This window comes from Phacochoerus africanus, chromosome X (assembly GCF_016906955.1).
Source record: "Phacochoerus africanus isolate WHEZ1 chromosome X, ROS_Pafr_v1, whole genome shotgun sequence".
Classification (NCBI taxonomy): domain Eukaryota; kingdom Metazoa; phylum Chordata; class Mammalia; order Artiodactyla; family Suidae; genus Phacochoerus; species Phacochoerus africanus.
The window spans coordinates 110,752,607-110,775,368 of record NC_062560.1 but is presented as its reverse complement, the minus strand read 5'-3'; the positions used below and the strand labels follow the sequence as shown (position 1 = coordinate 110,775,368).

At 52.2% G+C, this 22,762-nt stretch overlaps 1 protein-coding gene across 6 annotated transcripts in view; it reads left to right on the top strand.

Annotated features, from left to right (window-relative positions):
* Positions 1-22,762, top strand: part of ELF4 (E74 like ETS transcription factor 4) — a 41,550-nt gene that overhangs the window by 5,834 nt on the left and 12,954 nt on the right. For 4 of the 6 annotated variants that reach the window (XM_047764013.1, XM_047764012.1, XM_047764007.1 and 1 more), the window contains exon 2: positions 21,313-21,592. In XM_047764013.1, coding sequence (XP_047619969.1) covers positions 21,521-21,592 — 72 coding nt within the window. In that variant the 5' untranslated portion in view covers positions 21,313-21,520. Of the gene's footprint in view, positions 1-7,716; positions 7,873-21,312; positions 21,593-22,762 lie in introns of all 6 variants that reach the window. The other 2 variants (XM_047764009.1, XM_047764010.1) reach the window with 1 other exon arrangement.

Sequence of the window (22,762 nt, the reverse complement as noted above, 5' to 3'; positions counted from 1 at the left end):
CTTCACCACGTTCACCTTGAGGTTCATCCTTCATTTTGAGGTTCATCCGCTGTGGGAATAAGAGTGAGTTAGTTCCTTTGAGAAAAAGCCTCATGTTCCACTCCTGGCAAGTACTTAGCAATCATCAGCTTCTTATCACCCTACCGACTGTAGAATTCTGGGAGCCGACTAGCCAACCACTGCTCACTTTCTCCCTCCTTTTGCTAGAACAGATGATGGGTCCATGCTGGGCCAATGCCCAGAGGCCTTGGATTGGGGCTGGGTCACCGCCTTTGCCCAGAAGTCCAGTTGCAGGGGAGTGTGCTGGGGGCCATTCCCATTCCAAAGGCCTCCCAGAAAGTCGCTTGGAGGTTCCATCTGCTAGCGAATGGACTGTGTTTGCTTGAGAAGCCTGTGGCCACCCACAGGGCTAGGAGGCCCCGGACCACCCCGGACCACCCCTGAGCCACTTCACTTAGTCACTTGGTCCCCGCCCCTAAGCCTTGGGGGACGGGAGAGTGGGCAATTAGTCTTAACCTCCCCCAATTCCTGATGACCTGATAACAAGGAGGTACTTAAGACATAGATTTAGGAGATAATCTGTCTTTTTCCCATAATGCCCCCAGAGGATAAGAGAGGCTAGTTCAGCTCTGCTGATTCTGAGAATCCATGCACAGAAAACACCTGTCTCATTAGGTGACCACTTTCTTGGCGCCACCCTGATCCTAAAAAAAAACACAGCAGGCCCAGCCCCCTGCTCTGAAGAATCTAAAGCCAATTCTGGAGCTCTAGGAAGGAGTACCCGTGCACTTAGCCCCACAGCGGGAGGGAACTGAAGTGCCAAGCAGCCTGTGGCACTTAAGGTTTGTAGATTAGGTGATGATGGGTTGGAGGGCTTACCTAGAGGAAGATCATTCTTCCTCCTCCTTAGCTTAATTGGGGAAGGCTTCCTGGAGGTGAGAGGGCGGATGGCTTTTCAAAAGAAGAAAGAGTAAGCTCATTGGCTGTGCTGTTGCGGTCTTCTAGGGACAATAATGTTGGGACAGGAGTGAGCAAGAGATAAAACAACACAAACACATACGAATTAGCACACTCAGTAAGTTCCAAGGTTCAGAATTTGCCTTCGCTGGTGGCACCAAGGAATGTGTTTCGGAGCGCATGCGTGTTCTTGCTTCTTTTGACTTATGTCATAGAAGATATTATTGCATGGTTAGATTTCGCAGTAATATTACTTAGTAAAATTACATACTTAATGCTGCTGTTGTTATTTTACCCAATCTGGGGACCATTTTCTTTCTCTTTAACAGTTTTATTGAGGCAATATTGACATATGATAAACTGCACATATTTAGGGTGTACAATTTCATAATGTTTGACATACGTATGTACTTGTGAAACTATCACCCCTGAAAGTTTCCTCACGCCCCTTCGTGATCCCTCCTCTCATCCTGAGCTGCTCTCTGTGACTGTTGATTAGGATGCATATTTTAATTGAAATATACAGATCTTCCTTAACTTACGATGAGGTTACATCCCGGTAAACCCATCAGAAGTTGAAGTTATCCTAAGTTGAAAATGCATTTAATACACCTAACTTACCAAGCACCGTAGCTTAGCCTAGCCTGCGTTAAATGTGCTCAGAACACTTACCGTAGCCTGCCGTTGGGCAAAATCATCCAACACAAAGCCTATTTTATGGTAAAGTGTTGGATATCTCATGTAATTTATTGACTACTCTACGGACAAACAGAACGGTTGTAGAGTTGTAAGGGTTTCAGTTGGCTCCCCTGCTGATCACGTGGCTGACTGGGCGCTGTGGTGGCTGCTGCTGCCTAGCATCACCTGAGAGCATCAGGCCACAGATCCTTAGCCTGGGAAAAGAGCAAAATTCAAAATGGGAAGTATGGTTCCTCTAGAATGCGTAGCACTTTCATACCATTGTAAAGTTGAAAAATCATAAGTGGGACCATGGTTAAGTTGGGGACCCTCTGTATTTGACATATAAGATTGTGTAAAGTTAAGGAGTACAACATGGTAATTTGATATGTTTATATATTGTAATATGGTTGCCATCGCAGTGATAGTCAACAGCTCTATCATGTTGCATAATTATCTTTTCTTTTTAGTGACTGGAATAATTAAGTTCTAGTTCTTAGCAAGTTTGATGATTGTGGTTTAATGTTGTTGGCTACATTTGCTATACTGTGCATTAGAGTTTCTAGGGCCTATGAACTACTCATTGTAATAGTTTGCATTTTCTAAAGTTTTATATAAATGGAATCATATAGTATGTACTCTCTCTTTGTATGGCTTCTTTCATTCAGCACATGTATTTTAAGATCCATCCATGTTGTTTTCTACATCAGTGTTTCATTCTTTATGTTGCTAAGTAGAATTGTGTTGTATGGATATACCATTCATTGCTGATCTGTTCATCAGTTGATGGACATTGGGTGGTTGTTTTGTATTTTTTTTTGCCCAGTTTTTGGTATTAGAAAGAAAGCTACGGTGAACAGTGTTGTACAACTCTTTCTATGGCTATATGTGTCTTTTTCTCTTAGTCAAATACCTAGGAGTGGAAAGGCTAGATCAACAGTGGTAGTTTAAAACTATTAAACTGTTTTCCAAAGTACCATTTCACATTCCCACCAACTGTGCATTAGAGTTCCAGTTGCTCCACATCCTTGTCAACACTTGGTGTGAGCAGTCTTTTTAATTTTAGCCATTCTGATAGGTGTACAGTGGTATCTCGTCATGGTTTTAATTTGTATTTCCCTAATGACTGATGATATTGAGCATTTTTTCAGGTGCTTATTTATCACCCATATATCTACTTTGGTGAGGTGTCTGTTCAGATCTTTTGCCCATTTTTAAACTGACTTGTCTGTTTTCTTGTAGCCGAGTTTTGAGAATTCCTTATATATTCTAGATACAAGACCTTTATCAGATACATGCTTTGCAAAGATGTTCTCTGAGTATATGCTTTGTCTTTTCATTCTCCTCAAAGTGTCTTTTGAAGAGCTGAAGTTTTTAATTTCAATGAAGTCCAACCAATCAATTTTTACTTTTATGGATCATACTTTTGGCCCTGTATCTAAGAACTCTTCACCTAGACCAAGGTCACAAATATTATGTCTTATGTTTTCTTTTAGAAGTTTTATGGTTTTAGGTTTTACATGTTGGTCTTTGATCCATTTTGACTTAATTTTTCTATATGTTGAGTGGTACAGATCCAAATTCGTTTTTTTTTCTCTTTACATGTTGATATCCAGTTATTCCAGCACCACTTGTTGAAAAAGCTATTGTTAGCCTATTTAAGTTGTCCTTATATATGTGGGCTTATTTCTCGACTCTATATTCTGTTCCACTGATTGATCTATTTGTTTATCTTTAGGACAATACCAATTGTTTTGATTACTGTAGCTTTATAATTATTCTTTTTTGGGGGGCTCACACCCACAACATGAGGAAGTTCCCAGGCCAGGGATCGAGCCCTGTGCCACAGCAGTGACAATGCCAGATCCTTAATCCACTGAGCCACCAGGAAACTCCTATAATCATTCTTGAAATCGTGTTGTGTTAGCCCTCCAGCTTTGTTTTTTTAACAAAGTTGTTTTTTCCATTTCAATTCATTTGTGAGTTCCCGTCATGGCACAGCGGAAACGAATCCGACTAGGAACCATGAGGTTGCGGGGTCAATCCCTGGCCTCGCTCAGTGGGTTAAAGACTGGCGTTGCTGTGAGCTGTGGTGTAGGTCGCAGACACAGCTCAGATCCCGCGTTGCTGTGGTTGTGGCATAGGCCAGCAGCTGTAGCTCCGATTCGACCCTTGACCCGGGAACTTCCAAGGTTTGGCCCTAAAAACCAAAAAAAAGAAAAAATTCATTTCAAGTCATTTGCAATTTCATGTTAATTTTATTTAGTTAGCTAGTTAGTTATTGCTTTTTAGGGCTGCACCTTCATATGAATTTTAGAATCAGATTGTCAGTATCATTTGTTAAATTGAGGTATAATTGAGAGTTCCCGTCGTGGCTCAGCAGTTAACTCACCTGACTAGGATCCATGAGGATGCCGGTTCAATCCCTGGCCTCGATCGGTGGGTTGGGAAACCCGAGTTGCCGTGAGCTGTGGTGTAGGTCACAGATGAAGCTCGGATCCTGCATTGCTGGCAGCTGTAGCTCTGCTTCCACCCCTAGCCTGGGAGCCTCCATATGCCGCAGGTGTGGTTCTAAAAAGCAAAAAACAAAACAAAAAAATCCATTTCAAGTCATTTGCAATTTCATGTGAATTTTATTTATCTATCTATTTATTTATTGCTTTTTAGGGCTGCACCTTCATATGACTTTTAGAATCAGATTGTCAGTATCATTTTTTAAATTGAGGTATAATTGAGTAACAATTTCATTTAAGTTTCAGCTGTACAACATAGTGATTCACAAGTTTTAAAGGTTATACTCCATTTGTGTTTTTATAAAATACTGCTTATATTCTCTGTGTATATCCTTGTGGTTTATTAATAATCTCATCTTCTTTTAATACTTGAGTTAATTGTTTACATTGTTATAACAGATATGTTTGGATATGCTTTTGTGATCTTATTTTATAATCATGGATGACCCTAATGTTACTGTCATTTTAGAAGATGCTTAACCTTTGATAGTCTTCAGCTAAAGAGTTCCTTAACTTTACTATACATTTGCAAAATAGGACTATTATTTGCCCTTCATTTATAACTCATTTTTGGTGCAGGGTTCCATGATTATCTGCTTCATACATCATTTTCTAGATGCCAGTCATATCTCGTTTCAACCTTGTCTGGCTAGCCAACAAAAGGCCTCTCTAAAAAAAAGTTAGGATTTCCCTGGTGGCTCAGTGGATTAAGGATCCGGCATTATCACTGCCGTGGCTCTGGTTATTGCTGTGGCTCAGGTTTGCTCCCTGGCCTGGGAATTCCCACATGCCACAGGCACGGCCCCCCCCCCCCCCAAAAAAAAATTCACCTCACACCACATTCTCTTGAATTATTTTAGCCCTTAGAACTGATCCACATTATGAAGTTTTTCCCGAGGTCCAGTGATCAGACCAGAACCCAATATTCATGAGATAGAAACGCTGCAGTTTGGTACAAAGAGAGAATTGGTTTGATGATGACCTGATTGATCATCAACCACCTTCTCAGTGCTGTTTGGAATAAATGACTCTTGCTGGGATGAGTTTCCTTTAGCAGAGGCCTGGAAAGAGAGAAGACAAGTAATGTTGGAGCCTGGAGACCTTTGCCCCCTAACTCTACTCCTATCCCCACCCCTAGACTGTAGCCCTCAGATCTGTCAGGACTCAGGGTCTCTTTTCTAGAGATCTCCCTTGGGCTGAGAATTTACATGGACTTAGTTCATGGAATACCCAGACCTGGGTTAGACTCAGGAGAAGATGAAATAGACCTTGATCTCATGGCTTTTGCCACCTTTGGGGAAAACAAGACATACACATGAAATAATTAAAGAGCAATTCACATTTGTGTGGGACTAAGAGATCTTGTGGTTGAATTTAAGGGCTATGGGAATTTAGAAGGGGGCTCTCTGGGTGTGGACTCTAGTTATCAGGGCGCACAACCAGCTCCATGGATTTGGGGAAATTGGTTAGGACCTTGCTGGATGGGCACTGTTTGATTAACCAAAACAGAGCAGTGAGGGCCTGGCAGGCCTGAGAAACTCCGTGAATGAGCCTGGAATGTTCCCTCAGGGGACCATGAGGAGACCACTGGGCTTGAAGCCCAGGCTTGAGTTGGGAAATCATGAGAAACAAGGCTGAGTAGGTAGGGTGGGGTCAGACTGTGAAAGACCTTTGGAAACCAAGCAGATGAGTTTGGACTGTAAAGCTATGCCGTGTACAGCTGGTGTGGCCACAGCCATAGATCTAAATGTGTGCCCTGGAGTAGGAGTTGGCGCCAGCTCAGAGGCGGGGGGGAGGAGCCACGCAGAGGCAGGGCCACGACTGGGCCTTACTCTTCCTCCGGCCCAGTCAAGTGGGCTTTCAGCCGCCCCAGGCCCTGGTGAGCTTTTCAAAGACTTCCATATCCCTTCTACACAGCTTCCCAACAGAGACCACAGGTGTGGGGAGGAAACGGTGAAAGCCAACTGGCTCCAGGGCTAGTGATGGGTGTGATGGGAGGCAGAATCAGTGAGAAATGCCCCCCTGGCTCACCTGCCCACTGGCCTCCCCCCACCCCCATTGCCCCAGAGCCATTCCTTATGTTAAAGCAGGGGAGTTCCAGGTGGCCTTTTAAAATGAAAATGTGTTAAGGAGAGAGGTGACACAATAACCCAATATCACCCATTAACACATTAACACTAAATGGTTTATGATTTTTCTGAGTGGTGGGGAAGTCATTCCTGGGGAGGTGGGATGGCCTGTGGAGCTCTGACTGCTGCTAGGGTCAGTAAGCTTGTGAGAAGCTCTGAGTAGCATGAAATCTATGGTGCAGAGGGGTGGGGAGGCCAGAGGCTGTGAGAGCCATGTGACATGGCATGCCTGTGGTTACATAGCCCATTAATGGCAGAATTGCCTGAGCAGAGTTTTTCCAAACTTTCCCACCCAAGCGACCTGAACTGTTGAATTGCATTTTAGAGACCTAGAAAGACACAGTCTCATACAATTTCTTTGAAGTGTGGCATTTTATCTTAAGGGTGAATGCTGCAATCTACTGCCTGTACACATTTTACCTGATTTCTCAGTGAACAAAATGGCAGCCCCTGGAAGGTGAGCTGGGTTTGGGGGCTGTGGCTTGGATTCCTGCTCTGGGGCTTGGTCAGCCGTAGCGAGCAGCCTCTGTCCCTGTGGGACCTGCCAAGGGACAGGTCGGAACTCTAACTTTCAAGGTTTTAGTCAAACTGCTGGGCAGGAAATCCATCAGCTCTTACCATCATTTGCCTGCTGTCTCCATCCCTGTTGCCCTTCTTGGTTCAGACTCCTTTGATGGAAAAAACTAAGCTGTTGTGCTCCAAGGGGCCGTCATGAGACTTGCTCAGCACTTAGCTCTGGTCTCATCCCAGCCTATGGGTGGGTGAGTAGATCCCAGGGTGAGGTGGAGACCAGCATAGGACCCATGAGGCTCAGAAGTCTGGGCATGGATCGGCTGAGGCTATGCCCACGATCCCCCAGCCTTCTCTCCTCCACCACACTGTCTGCAGCCCCTTGTTCTGCCCCACCTATAGCTTGGCGTGTTCACCGCACTCTACAGGTTTTTTTTTTTTTTTTTTTTTAAACTGCCTATACTCTCAGAGCCTGCCCCCAGTGCTCTGTCCAGTGCTGCCTCTGCTCATCTCTTGGTAGCTGAGGACAGAAGGGCCATCGAAACTGTCCAGGCCAGGAAGTTCCCATTGTGGCTCAGCAGAAACGAATCTGACTGGCATCCATAAGGATGCAGTTTCGATCCCTGGCCTCGCTCAGTGGGTTTAGGATCTGGCATTGCCATTAGCTGTGTGTAGTTTGCAGACGTGGCTCGGATCTGGCGTTGCTGTGCTTGTGGCGTAGGCCAGAAGCTACAGCTCTGATTTGACCCCTAGCCTGGGAACCTCCATATGCCGTGGGTGCGGCCCTAAAAAAGCAAAGAAAGAAAAAGAGAGAGAGGGAGAGAGAGAGACAGAGAGAGAGAGAGAGAGAAAAGAAAGAAAGAAAGAAACTATTCAGGCCAAAGTTAGCCTCCCCAGCAGCCCAAGCGCCTCATTTCTGTTCCCTGTAGCCTGCAGATCGGCCATGAGAACATCGGGAGAACGCACGCCCTCCCCCAGCTTGGACAAGGTGGAGAGCGGGCTATGAATATTCAGGGCTCACTCTGGCAGGCAGTAAGCCTTCATCCACACCTCCCTGCCTGCCTGTAGTGACGAAACCACAGCAGGTAAGGCCCTGGGCAGGCTGTCTGCGCCGGGCGGGGCGGGGCAGCCGGCTGGGTGAGGCCCAGATTCCCCAGGCTGATAAGGCAGCCTGTAAACACCCAGCAAGGGGAGGGGGCAGAGGGCAGGCAACCAGATGGCAGGAGAAGGGGGAAACCGGAGCCCAGGCCTAGCTGCAGGAAGTGGGGCTTGATGTGGAAACATCCTGTCCAGCGGGGACTAGACTGGTGGCCATCAGCAATCACTCCCTCCCTCTGCCACAGGCAAAGCTCAGCCTGAGGTGGGGCTGCCTGGGCGGCAGGCCAGGAACCTGGCTCCTGACATCTCCAAAGGATGGGATCAATGGGTCTCTATTACGGGTTATTTTACCACCAAAAGATGTGATCACTGGGTCTCTATTATGGGTTATTCTACCACCTAGCACTGCGGATGGGCAGGGGCGGGGCGGGGGAGGGGTGAAATCAGGACCAAGCTACTCCCTATGGAGAAACTCAGCAGTGGATTCCTCTGAGAGCATCCGGCTCCCACCGGAAAGTCCTGGTCCTCACTCTCTGTGAGGAGCAGCAGTTGGCACACCTAATTGTGTCCACGGCCCCCTGCTCCACTCCAAGAACCACCTCTCCGCACGCCATTGTATTCCGTCTAGCAGTGCTTTGTATTTAGAACCGCAGACGGTCAGAGCTGGCGAAGCCTTTTGCAAACACTCCTGGAGACCTAAGTTAAAGCCCTCGCTTTAGAGCACTTTCTACTCCTACCCTGGTGCTCTAGATCCAGCCGCCAACCCTCAGGCAGAGGGCTGGAACTTCGGCAGTTATCAGTTATCCTTGCTCAGGTTCTGGGGAGGCTGATGGGAGGAGCCTCAGCGTAAGAAATCAGAAGACCCAGGGAGTTCCCGTTGTGGCTCACAGGGTTAAGAACCTGACATAGTGTCTGTGAGGATGCAGGTTCGATCCCTGGCCTTGCTCAGTGGGTTAAGGATCCTGCGTTGCCATGAGCTGTGGCGTAGGTCGCAGATGCAGCTCGGACCTGGTGTTGCTGTAGCTGTGGTGTAGGCTGGTAGCTGCAGCTCCCATTCGACTCCTAGCCTGGGAACTTCCATATGCTGGGGGGGCAGCTCTAAAAAAAAAAAAAAAAGAAAGAAAAAAAAAGATGACTTGGAGTCTGGCCTAAGCTGTTATATTGCATGTAGCCTTGAGTAAGACCTCTCTGGGCCACTTTCTTTCTTTCTTTTTTTTTTTGTGTTTTTTAAAAAAATTTTAATGACAGCTTTATTAGATAGAGTTCAATACCATACAACTCACCCAATTAAAGTGTACAACTCAGTGGCTTTTAATATACTCACAGAGTTGTATATCCGTCACCACAATCCATTTTAGAATCTTTTTATCACCCCATAAAGAAACTTTATACCCATTAGCAGTCACTCCCCATTTCTCCCCAACCTCAGAGCCTCAGTTTTGAAGGGTCACTTGGCATAGAAGTGTTCTGAGGGAAAGAAAAAAACCCCAGCAGTATTGTTTAGGCAGATGGGCTAACTCAGCTTACCAGGAACTTAGATATGAAGATACGTACCACAGACAAGCCTAGGGTGGGCCCAGCGATAGGCCCCTGGCCACAGACCTGGTACCTATGAGGTGTTCAGGGCTGACTTTTCATAAATATTTGAATGAACGTGTGAACCAACACCCCGAGATAAGAACTCAGACTTAAATGATGTGTAAGCCGAGAGCAAGTGTATATTTATGGGGCAGGGACCATGCCTTGGCCACTGCAGGTCTGGAGCCAGGAACTCTCTGGAAACTGTAGGCTCCTGAGGTACAGGAATAGAGCCAGGCTCCTTCATCAATGAGCCAGAGGCCTCCTACTCCCACAATATCTTTCGTCTGCAGCTGGCCACAGGGGCTCAACTTGTCACCATTTGGGTGCATCTTTGCCTGGGAAGTTAGGATTTACCTATCGGATGGTGCCTGGAGGGGGCTGGGACCCAGGCCCGGGAAGCTTTCTGTTTGTTGCAGGACATCACAGGGGCTCTGCACCTTCAGTGTTGGGTGTTGTGAGCACCCTCTGAGTTAGGAATCTGAGCAGAGGGTTGCCAGCATGGGGCAGTGGGGAAAGCGCAGACCTTATGATCACACAGGCCTGGGTTTGAGCTCTGTCTCCTTTCTTTTTCTTTTTCTTTTTTTTTTTTTTCTTTTGTCTTTTTAGGGCACACCCGCAGTATATGGAGGTTCCCAGGCTAGGGGTCAAATCAGAGCTACAGCTGCTGGCCTCGTCTGTGACCTACACCACAGCTCACAGCGACGCCGGATCCTTCACCCACTGAGCAAGGCCAGGGATCAAACCTGCGTCCTCACGGATGCTAATCAGATTCATTTCCTCTGAGCCATGACGGGAGCTCCTGCCTCCACTCTTGATAGGCTGTGTGACCTTGGTCATGTTACCTAACCTTTTCCGAGCCTCACTTCTGCAGTTTTTAAAATAGAACTCTTAAAACAGGATTATTACCAAAAGAGATTTAGCTGAAAACAAAGTTCAAAGAGCATAGTAGTTGGAAATAAGCCTGGGTTCAAACCCCAGCTCTGCCACTGACTTTCTTTGGGATGTTGAAAGAATTAAAGGAGACAGGTTTGGAAAAGTGCCTGGCACACCAACCCCACAGCTCGTACCCGATAAATGTACATATGTGCCGCCTTCCCTATGCTCCACCCTGTCACCCTGTAGTGTTTACTGTTTGGTCCCCTTCCCCAGAAGCAGAGGGAACAGTCTGGAGCGATATCAGAGGACCGATGCAAAAGAAAATCTTGCCCACTTTACACAAGCACCCACGCCCCTCCGCCCCTCCCCCAATATGCCCATGGCTGAGTCCACAGTGGCCACACCCTCTGTCCCAGGCCCAGCACCAGCTCAGCTTGGTGCCAACCCCGCAAGCACTTGCCCTGAGCTGGCACTGATCTCAATCGCTTCCACCCCCTCCACCCAGTCAGATGTGTTTTCCAAACACGTGCCACCAGCTCTGAGTCGGGCTTGTAACCAAACCCTGGCCCTGGGTTTGTGCCGCAGATGTAGGGAGGGGCTGGCAGAAGCCCAGGTGCATATCCAGATGTTGTCTCTGAGGCTTCCTAGGCGTCCTCCATACCATTCAGCTGTGGGGAAGCAGAATTTACTCCACCTTGCGAGGCGGAGCAGGCATTACCCTCAGAGGCAGTGGGGCTTTGGGGCCTTGGGGTCATGGAGGCAGACGGGGGAGGGCAAAGTGGGGCTATTCTCTTTACAGGAGGCTGGCTGGGCAGGGCTCTTGGCCAAAGGCACAAGATGACCTCTCAGAGCCGAGAGAGGTATCAAGACCATCTTCCCACCCACTTTCGTTGGCCCACCCAGAACCATCATTTCTAGGGATCCCCTTAGCTTCACTCATGGCTCCTTGAACCTCATGGAACAATACTACCACAGGGGCTGAGGTGGTTGTGCCTATCCGCTACTAGGGCCCCATCCCAGGCACCAAAGCTTCTAAAACCATCATCATGTAGTTCTAACCTGTCCTCAGGAGGCCTGAGCACTGGGCGGAGGTGCAGAGCCTCAGGCTGCCACTGCTCCTCTGACCCATTGCCTGGGGAAGGCCTGGCAGAGCTGGTCACCTGCCGGGATCCCTCACGGGCACACAGCCCCACTGCGAGGAGCCCCACCTTGCAAGGGCAACCGGGAGGTATTTACAAGTAGAAGTCACCACACCAAATCAGCAGTGGCTACGGAATGTGATAGCTTCCTGTTCCATCACCCAGAAAATGCCACCACCCTTGACCCGCATGTAATACAATACTTTGCTCTCCATTGTTGCCTCCGTCCACCACCGGTGCTGGGGACAACATCATACAAAGTTATGACACGCCATTGATTTCAGTGTCACCTGCTGCTCCGAATTAACCCCCCCTCCCGAGTCGGCCTGGTTTCCACCAAGCTCTCTTGCTTCAACCCATCTCGCCATCGAAAGCCACCCAGGGCCGGTCCTCAGCCCATATGGACATTGACCTCAGCGTTCCTAGCCCAGCCTTTTCCCTAGCAGGCTCACTCCACTCTCCAAGGTGATAGCCAGGTGAGGGATGAGCTCACGTCTGCTCATCTGCTAACCAGAGAGGGTTTGTGGAGGCAGCCCCACCTCCCTCCCCAGGCCTGGCTCCCCCGGCCCAACCAGGCTGGCAGAGGAGCTGCGGGGCGTCCCCTTGTGTAGACAGCTGTCTGCTCAGCCTTCCTGTGAGGGATCCTCCCCACTCCCCCTCAGGGGCAGGGCTCCTCCCCTCTCTGCACTCTCTGACCTGTGGGGGGGCAGGGGCGGGGCTGGGAGGGCCAGCAGGCCCTGAAGGGGAAACTGCCGAAACCCCTGGGACAGGAAGTGGCAGAGAGGGCTGTTTCCTCTGGCAGAGCAGGGGTGCTGGGAGAGCTGGCCCATCTCCTGCTCGACTGCTTGTCTGCCCTGGGCCCCAGGAGGCCGAGGAGAGCTGAGAGCCCTTCTTCCCTGCCTCTGCGCCCCCCGCCCCCCAAATGGAGGCTCCTGGCCCACCAGGTGTGTGTGGGGGGGTGCTTCCTCAGAGAAGGCCATCTTCCTTTCGCAGGGAGAGGAATTCAGACAGCAGGGCGGGCAGGTCAGCTGCAGGGAAGGGCGGGGCGGGGCAGGTGAGTACGGAGTCAGGGGGCCCACAGTGGTAGCGGAAAACCACAGCTGGGCAGGGGAACCTTCTGTAAGGTCTTGCTCTGCGAGAAAATGATCAGGACGGTGCCTGCTCAAAACTGTGTGAGTTAGGAAGGCAACAGATGGCTGAGTCTCTAAATCGTAGGGCCGGAAGGGGCCTGAGGCCATCCAGGCCAACCCCCCTCGTTCTGCAGCTGAGGAAACCAAGGCCCACAAAGTGGAAGGGACTTGCTCAAGGTCACACCATGGGCAGAGCCAGGGCCAGAACTTTCCGATGGTATTTGATGTTCCACGCCTCCCTGCAGGCACCTCCCTCCAGGCACCTCCAAGTCTCTGTGACATTCTTCTTCGAAAAGGAACTTGATGAATCTGTCCCCTCTGAAGGGGAGTGAAGCCTTTAGTCCAGGAGTCAGCAAACTTTTCCTGCAAAGGACCACGTAGTAAATAGTTTAGGCTTTGTGGCCCATGTGAACTCTGTCACAGCAACTCAACGGATGATGCAAAACCCACCACAGACAATACATAAATGAGCGAGCATAGCTGCGTTCCAATAAAACTTTCTTTGTGGACCCTGAAAGCTCACCTTCGTATAATTCTCCTGTAGCATGAAATGTTACATTTCTTTTGAATTTTTTCCCCGAACTAGTAAAACAGTGTGAAAGCCATCCTTAGCTCACGAGCCTTAGGAGAAACAGGCGGCAGGCTGGATTTGGCATGTGGGCCATACTTGGCAGACCTCCTGCTTCAATCTAAGAGGTCAGGCTAAGGTGTTAGGAAGAGGACAAGGAGGACGGGGAACTATGTCAGGTGTGGAGGAAGCAGTTGGAGCCACAGAAATCGGGGAAGGCCATGTCAGGCCTTGGGGACAGTGCGAACAAAGGCACGGAGGTGGGGACGGAGGGGACGTCATTGCGATTCTGCACATGTGGGGCCTCATCGTTCTTTGCCAGCCCTGGGCCTTTGGCTGCTGTCTCTTCTCACTCAAGTCAAGTCTGACTTGACTTTTTGTTTTGTTTTGTTTTTCAATTGGAGAAACCAAATAGATTTATTTAATTTTTTTAGATTTATTTATTTTAATTTTTTATTACTCAATGAATTTTTTACATTTATAGTAGTACAATGATCATCACAATCCAATTTTATAGGATTTCCATCCCACAACCCCAGCGTATCCCCCCCCCCCCACCGAACTGTCTCCTTTGGAAACCATGTTTTTCAAAGTCTGTGAGTCAGTATCTGTTCTGCAAAGAAGTTCATTCTGAAGGCTTGACTTTTTCGAGGCTGCTGAGGGAAAATGAGGAGGAGGCAGAAAGTCGCCTGGGTCTCACGGCCACTAGCTGCGTGACCTTGATCAAGTCACTTCTCCTTCCTCGAGAACTCGGTTGGCGACAGGGAGGATGACAGGGAGGATGGATGCGATGATCTCTCAGGTCCCTTTTAACTTTGCTCTCCGTGAGACTGAGGCAAGGAAAGCCTTTGGGGCTCGTGGCGGAGGGGGAAGGGGATTCCTGGGAGCTCATGGTGACTTCAGGGACTGAAGCTGCCCTCCTGTCCACCCTCGCTCACCAGGCCCCATAGGCTCTCTCCACCTCATCCTTTCTCGCACCTGCTGCTCTGTGCACGGAACGCTGGGTTGCCCCTTGCTTTTGCTCGCCGGGGAAGTGGCCAGTAGGGGAAGGGGACATTTGGGAGGGGCACCTAGAGCCCTTCGGGTCTCAAACCCAGCACAGCCCCCCTGCCGCTCCTGGGAGAGCCCCAGATCCAAGCAGGGAGCCTCTACATTGGTTTCTAGGACACATGCTGGCAGGGGCCTCGACAAAGAACACTGTCCCTTCAATAAAAGTTATCTGACTTAATATCCTGTTGGTGCCCAGTCACAGATTGCCCCAGCTTCTAAAAACCCCACTAATGAATCTAATTAGTTTCTGGTCAGTGTGTCTGTTCCCTCCCGGCTCCACTCCCCCGTGGAAACAGGCAGGCCTTCCTGGGATGGGGTGGGGGCAGGGGCGGTGCCATCCGAAGCATCTTTCATTCAGCACGTGCAGCTTTCTGCCACAGTGTCCAGAATGTCAGCCTCACCCAGCCAGGCCTGCTCCTCAGGCCTCTGAAGGCCTGTCGAGGCCCCTTCTGTGTGCGCATGTCTAGCAAAATGACTCTCTGGGCTCTGTGTTCCACCATTAATCTTGGGTTTTTAAGATAATCCCAACTTCGAAATGTTCAAGCTGAGCTCATCTTCTTGCCCTATTTCCCACCCCAATCATTCTCTATCTTGTACCATTCTTTCAGCAAGAACAGGCTGACATCTTGGCGTCTCTCCAACTACTGTGTGACCCCGTACTCTGTCATTTTATTCCTTCAGGGTGGCTCTAGGAGTCGCCTCCTTGGTTCTAGCTGCCCCACCTGGTCCCCTCCCATCTCCTCCATGCGAACACGCAGACCAAACTCATCTTCCTAAAGAACTGTGTGCTTTATGCCCCTCCCTTGCTCAAGAAGCAACAGTAACTCCCGGTTGCTTCCATATGACGTTCAAAATCCGACACCTGGTCTCTGAGCTTATCCCCCTGATCTCCCTGCCCCCGAGGGCAGTCCCACCCTCTCCCCATGGTCAAGCTGGTTTCCTCTTCTCTACCCTAAGTTTGATAATTATTGGCTATGTCCCCCCCACCTCCGTTTCGTTGCACCACCTCCATTTCCCTTTCTTCCTGTCCATCTAGTAAAGATATCCTGAATGCTTAATTTGTGACCTCAGCCAAAAAGACACAAATCTGACCAGGAAGTCTAAAAACACGCTTGGGACCTAACCAAGAGCTTTCACCTACATTAACTCACTGGCCTTTCACGACAACCCCTTGAGCTAGAGAGGATGTCCCCATTTCACAGAGGAAGAGCCCAAGGCAAAGCTGGATCTTCTCCCTGGGAAGCCCGTGCCCTTTTGGTCTGCAGGACCTTCTAGGGATCTTCTCCCTAGGTTGTAGCTGGCACCCCACCCCGCTGGGTTCGGTGGCTGCCCTGGACTTGGCTTTGCCTGCTGTCCTGCAGCGTGTTCTCCCCGTCACTGACTTGTTCTTGGCTTCCCAGAAGAGCTTAGTGCCCCACTGCCTCCCCCTGGTCCCTGGAGCCCCAGATGAGGGTGTGGTGGCTACAGGCACCTCCAGGGGGCGCTCTTTTGGCTTTCTCGGGCCAGGGCCCTGGGAGTTAGGGCAGCTGGGGAAATAAGTTCCCTTTGTCATAACCTTTCCCCCACCCCTCATCCCCTACTGGGGCTTCTGTCGTGCTCTTCTTGCCACATAACCACAACCCAAAGGGCCGGGGCGGGGTGGAGGTGGCGAGGCCGGGGACTGGGAGCACTCCTCCAACCACACTGCCTGCCCCTCCCTGCAGGGCCTCCAACCCGGGAGAGGAGCCAGCCCCTTCCAAGCCCACAATTGGAAGCCTGCAGCCCACCCTGTCTATGTTCTGGAACCACGGGGGCGGGGCGCATCTGGGGCTTTAAAGGGGTCCCCAGCCCCCACTGCTCTCTGGGAGGTCACCCGGAACCCATCATCTGAATGAGTGCATTTTAATTTTCAAAGCACTTTCCTGCCACCATCTTCGTTCACCCGCGACTCCCTGGTGAGCATCTGCTGGGCCTGGATTCCCCTCGGCCCTCACCCACTTTAAGGGTGACGGAAACCTCAGCCCAGAAGATGGCTGACTTTCTCCGGGGTCACACATCTTGTTGGGATGCAGCCAAGAGAGGGCTTCCCTTCTCCTCCCCACACCCCAGCACCATGGGTGGGCTGACTGGTCTCTTGGAGAAAGAGGAGGGGACATCTCTGTGCCTGTGGCCCGCCACCTCCTGCAGCCCTAACCGCCCCTCCACTGGGCCGGCTCTGCGCCTGGGAAGGTAGAGGCAGGACTGCAGCTGAGAGGTGGCGGGGCGGGGCCACTTGGAGAAGAGCCCCGGGCCTGCCCCACCATCAGAGCCGTGACAGACCTTACGCTGGAATCAGGCAGTGACCGAAGGCCAAGGAAGGAAACTGGGTTTCTTGTAAATAAGCTCAGAGAAACCCCAACCAACAGAGCTTGCAAAACCTTTATTTTTTTCCCTCCCTCTTCCTGATTTTGTCTCAAATGGAGGGGGTAATGGAAAGGCAGGAATAGAGAAGAAGTTGACAAAATAGCTGTGGCCAGGGCCCCTTCGCTAGGCATTTGCTCAGCGAGGGCGGTTCAGTTGGCTGATTGGAGTCCAGCCCTAATTGGGCCAGGGTTGCAGGGGAGTCCCACACTCCCTGATGGGTTACTTCTGCACTGTCCAGGGCTGCAGACTGGGCCCCTGAGTCTGGCCCTCTGTCTCTTAAATACGCGCCACTGGTCACATGGTACAGCGTGCAAATGTGCTACTGATGACTATTAGCCGGAGGAGGGGCTGTTTTTAAGTAGAGGGTACAGCTGTTCCTGGGGTAGTTTCCATTTTGTTTGTGGTTGTGGGGGGAGGGGTGTTGAGGGAGTGGGAAATTGCATGAAGGAAATTGTCACTTCCTTTCCAGAGAATTCCAGAAAGGTTTCAGGGAGGACGGAGTATTTCAGGAGTGAGAGCTGGCTCGGAGGGGACGAGGAACTGGAGAACTCTGCTTTGTGGGCCCGGCTGACCATCTGGCCCCCATGTTTGCTGGCGTGTGTGAAAATGCCACGGGTGTGATTAGCGATTGTGTGAGAGCCATTGGCTCAGCTGAACGGGTGTAGATCTAAACTCGCTCCACAGAGACTGTGGACGTGGCTTTCACGTAGGGGCTGCTTCCTGTAGAGGAGGCCCAAATGGGTGGGTGCTGGATACTGCTTGACGTGTTCCAGTGACAGCCCCAGAAAGGGTCCACGGCTGAAGGGGGCCCAGCTGTGACGACGCAGGAACAGCCCAAACCACTTCTATTTTGCTATTTGGGTTTTGAAATGCAGTCACAACCACAGAGAAGCAGAGGTGTGCATTTGTAGGCCGGGGGTGTGGGCGCCCTCACTTACTTGCTCCCTCCTGTGGCACGCACACACACACACACACACACACACACACACACACACACACACACACACACAGACACGCTCACAGACGGTAGTCAGGGCCATACGCTCTCACAGAGGCTATGCTTTCAGCCCAAGTCAGACAGGCCCTGGGAGCCAGGGGTACTGCAGCGGCCTCAAAGGGAGTGGAGCTCTTGCCACCCTGGGAGTGGACTTTGACTGGAGCCAGCTGCGAGCTCTGCAGTGGTGGGGTGGGGTGGGGGGAAGCCAGCACCACCAGTCACCAAGGCTCCCAGTGCCCAATTCCTTGAGCCCAGCGTCCTCGTGGGCCTCCCCTAGCCCTCCGCTCACCCAGAAGGCTGTGTCCAGGGCTCTAGGCCACTGAATCGGTGTCCCAGGGCGTCTGTCGGGGTGCCAGGGAGGGGAGCCCCTGTGCGGGCCTCTCCAGCCTCCAGCAGGGCAGGCCTTCTGTGCGGGTGGCTTCTTGGGTTTCAGGTTCCTGGGAGAGGGAGGTTATTTTGAGGGACATGGGGGAGAGTGAGTGAACATGCAAATGAGCCTCTCCCCACCTCTCACTTTCAAATCCTCAAACATCTGAAGGGGGAAGGGTGAAACTTTCTGGACTGGAAGGTTCCATGGGGGGGGGGATTCTTAGCTTTGGCCAAGAGAGTAAGATAGCTAGTCCCCCCACCCCCACCCTCCTCTTCATCTTAGCTCCAGGCTCGAGCTCAGCTCAGGCAGAAGGAGAAACTAGGATCAGCCTTGGATGTTGGGTGTAGTAGCCTCACCACACTCACAATCCCGGGCCGGTGGGGACCTGCACCAACCAGGTCCCGAACCGGGAAACTTAGACATGCTGATACTTAAAGGAGGCAACTGGATTAGCCTTTTCTATTTCAAACCTGTCCTCTGCATGGAAGGCCAAGGGTTCCATTCAAGACGGGGCAGGGCTGCCTCCCTAGCAAGGTGGATCTGGGGACTCGCCCCAAGCACCCATGGGCTACATATATTCTGCCGCTGGCGCTCTCTTCCTGGGAAGCAATAGGACTGCGTTTTCGGTGGGGGGTGGGGGCGGGAGCTGGCTGGCAGTGGCAGCCCCCTGCCTGCCGAACCCTGGGCCCCGCCCCAGCCCACTTCACCACAGCCAGCCTCTGCCAGCCGGCATTAGCGCGGGTGTGTAGCCAGTGTCAGCTCGGGTTTGTCATTCTCACGAAGGCAGGCCCGAGGAGGAGGAACCAACGACTGAGCTTGTGGCTCTGCTGGCCTGACCAGGGCAGCCCTTTGACACACAAAGGCTCTCACGCACTCGTCCTCACACTTGGGACACAGGGGCACACCCTGCACACTGTATATCTATAGTGTGTTTGCACATCCACAGCGAACTCTCTCCCGAACTCCCACTCCCCATTGTACATGATGAGGCAGAAACACACAGATGTAACACTCACATAGACGGCACCGGTTTCTCCTGTAAGCTAGAGCACGTGACACCCACCCAGGGTACACATATATATATACTTAGAGCCCAGAAAACACCTCACTAGTACCACCTGATCGGTACCATTCACTCATTTGTTCCTTCCTTCCTTCATATGTTTGTTCCGCAAGCGTACATCGAGTGTCCGCTACATGCCAAGCACGGTACAAAATGCCAAAGTTTCATGGGTGAGCATCACAGTCGCCTGTGCCCTCCCTGAAGCCACAATCTAACGGGGGAGGCAAGGGAGGTGCACAGAAGCTCCCCAGGAGGAGAGCACCTGCAGCGAACTCGCCAACATGAAATACTAACCTGCGAAGAGAAGCCGAAGAGATGAGCAAACCTGGAGGGAAGGGCCCTGGCGGAATGACCTTGGTGGGGGAGAGGGGCAGACACAAGGGTTTCGTGTTTAGACAAAGTGGGATTAGGTGAAAGTGATCGCCTTTCATTTGATTAGTATGAGAATGCTTCCTGGGGGCAGCCGGGCGGCCTGTGGGAGGGCGGGAGCTGCGGAATGCGGGCCTTGGGGCACTTTGGCTGCGGGGGGGAGCCAGACCTTCCGAGCAGAAACGGCCCTGGGAGGCTTCTCCGGGAGGCCACCGGCGTCCGGGTCACGTGCAGGTGGAGCGGGTGGGGCGGGGTGGGGGTGGTCCAAGGCCGGCGAGGAGCGCGCTTTCCCTGGTCTGTCCTCGCGGGGCTCAGCCTCTCATTCACCCAAAGGGACACTCAGACCTGCCAGGTTGAGTGGAGCGACTTCTCAAAGTTTTTTGTCGGGGTGGGTGGAAAGGTGTGGGGGTGCGGGTGGGGGTGGGGTGAGGGCGGAGCCAGCCCTGTGGGCTAACGGAAAGGAAGTGGGAGAGGCCTGGGTGTCTCCTGTGGGGGAGAGCGGTCATCGGGGAGGTCACCGTGGTCCCCCCCTTCCTCCCCTTTGCCCCTCTCTGAAGTTCCTCCTTTCTTTCCGGGCCGGGAGAAGGTTGTGCCACCCTGGCACTGCCAAGGGAGCGTCAAGGAGGGTCAGATGTGTGGCTCCTCCCGCGCTGAGTGGAGCCAGTTCTTCAGGCGGGCGCGCGTGATCGAACCAGGCTGTTCGTAGACCCACCACGAGAGGCAGAACCCTCAGGGTCAAAGCCGCGGTATTCGGAGGTGGAGAAGCCTGAAAATTCGGGGCGGAGATGCTGAGTGCGCTGGCAGGAGGGGCGAGGCAGGGGTGCCGGGGCTTGGGGACACAGGCCTGGATGCAGCACAGAGGGCAGATAAGGGCAGCGAGCACAGGAAGCAATTGGAGGCCCGGGCGCCCTGCAAGCACCTGAGGTGTCAGGCATTCAGGCAGGGAGAGGAGAGACATTTGGGCTACAGGAGACAGATTTCCTGGAAAAGGGGGCCCTGAGCTGGCCCTAGAGGATGGGGAAGGTTCCGTGGGCCCCTCCCCCCACTGGGGCTCTCCCCGCCAGTTCCCAGGGTGACAGTTCAGTCTTGAAACTGAAAGCAAAGCTGCACCAAGAGCACAACCCCCCCCCCCCCCCCACACACACACACACGGCACAGAGGCCATCGGCTCCGGTGGGCGGGCAGGCCGGGCAGGCAGGCGGTGGTGGTGGCTGGGTGGTGATGAGAGCACAGGGCGTGCGGCCCACCTGTCTCTGTCGCCAGGTTTTCCGGAGGTGTGGCCAAGTCTGAGCATCCCTTCCCCCCCCCCCCTCCCCGCCAAAGGCTGGCCCCACAACACATCCCCTGCAGCGAGAGGTCTCTCCCTCTGTAGACTCTGCCCCTCAGCCCTCAGTGACCCCTGCTCCCAAGGTACTGAGCCAGGCAGAGTCTGGAAGAGCATCCAGATGTCCCCACCCCCAATCTGTCACACACATCCTTTCCCCAGCCAAGGGCATTAACTGTAGGGATTCTCCATGCTGCTGCCCATCCGCGAGGCCAGACGGGGGTGCCTGGCTTCCCCAGTAGTGCACCCTGGGGATTAATCTGCAGAGCGGAGAGAGCCCGTGAAGTTCCTGTCTCTCTCACCAGAGGAGCAGGGGGAGGGAGGGAGGCTGTGTATCTTGGGGCCAGTTCAGATGCAGATGCTGGCGATCCAGACTGGCACCAGGCTCAGCCCCGCCCACTGAGGCACTCAGTAAACTTCCTCCTTTTCCTCCTTTCTTTCCCTGCCTCCTTTCTTCTCCCTCCCCCTTCTGCCCCCACCATCTCCCCTGTCAGCACTCTCCCTTCTGGCAGTCTGTCCTGGGAACAGTGCTCAAGGAAGGCAACTTACCTGCTGCCCCATCTCTCCCTTCTCCCTAGGTCGCTCCTGCGCTTGGCCCAGCCCAGCATGCAGCCTTGAACCTGGCTTAGGCCACCACCTATTCCAGCTCTCTACACCCCTATTTTACTGTGGCTCGGGGTATAGTCTCTAGGCTCCAAGGTACCCAAACAGCACCTCCTCATCAAGGAAACTCTGCAGCTCCAGAGGGCCCTGCGGATCCCGCAGTCAGCTCTCTGAGAAGACAGCATGGCTATTACCCTGCAGCCCAGTGACCTGATCTTTGAGTTTGCAAGCAACGGAATGGATGACATCCACCAGGTATGGTCCCAGAGAACAGAACCTGGTCAGCCGGCCTGGACAATCAGGTAGACACCGACAGGCAGGCAGACAGCCAGTGCGTCAGCGGGCCAGCCGGCTAGCCAGGCAGCAGATATTGATCAAGCACCTACTAGGTTCAGGGCACTGGGGCTGCTTGCCAGCCAGGCCGTGTACCAGCCAGTTTCATGTGGCCGGTCAGTAGTCCTCGGGCGGTCATTTAGCGCATTGGTTTTGCCGACTTGCACTTGCGGGACACGCGCAGTGCCAAGCAGCTGCTGAGTGTGCCAGCTGAGCTGTCGGTCAGCAACAGGGGCTGAATGCACACTGACCTCCAGGTGTGGGTTTTTTGTTTGTTTTTTTTTTTTTTTGCTACTTGTTGCAGCAAGACCTAGGTGTTGGGACAACCCCACAGCAGGACTGAGCCCCGCCAGCTGGTACCGCAGGGTAGGGTCCAACCCCTGGCACCTTCAGCCTCATGTCTTTAGCCTTGTGGAGGGGCCCTTGCATAACCATCTTTTCAGTCGTGATCTAAGGATTGAGGATAAACTGGAAATAGGGTACTCTGGTGGGAGGAAATTGGAAAATAGGACAGAATTCTGGCACCTGCGCCCCCACTGTCCCATACCTTGCCCCGCACTGGGGTCCTTAGAGGCACCCACTGGATGGTGTCCTGGCACACTCATCCCTCCTTGCACACACTGGACAAGAGGCAGCCAGGTTTAGGAGTCTGGAGCCCTGAGTTCTGATCCCAGTGTGTGTGGCCACAGTGTCACCTAGGCAGGTCCTGTCCCCTACCCTATTTGACTGCCATCTCCCCATCTTCATCAAGAGGAAGTCCAGCTGGATTATGTCTAAGGACACCCAGCCTACTCGCCATGCTGGAGGTGTCTCCCCAATCCCTGTGAGGATGGGAAAACTTGTCCCATCTCTAGCGGCCTGCCAAAGGCTGCCCCCTGGTGGGCCTGGAGCACATGGTACTTTCTGTCCTGCTAGGTCTTTCCTCAAGTTGCTCAGTTTAAGCCAGCCCCTCTGGGCTGCCTAGCCTCCTGGAGGTAGGAAAGAAAAATCTAACCTTACTTGGGTCCTCGATGCTGCTAGTTATTTTCCACTTGTTTCTAGTCCATTCAGCAATTATGTCTGTTCTTCATAAAGGCTGCTCTTCACAGAAGC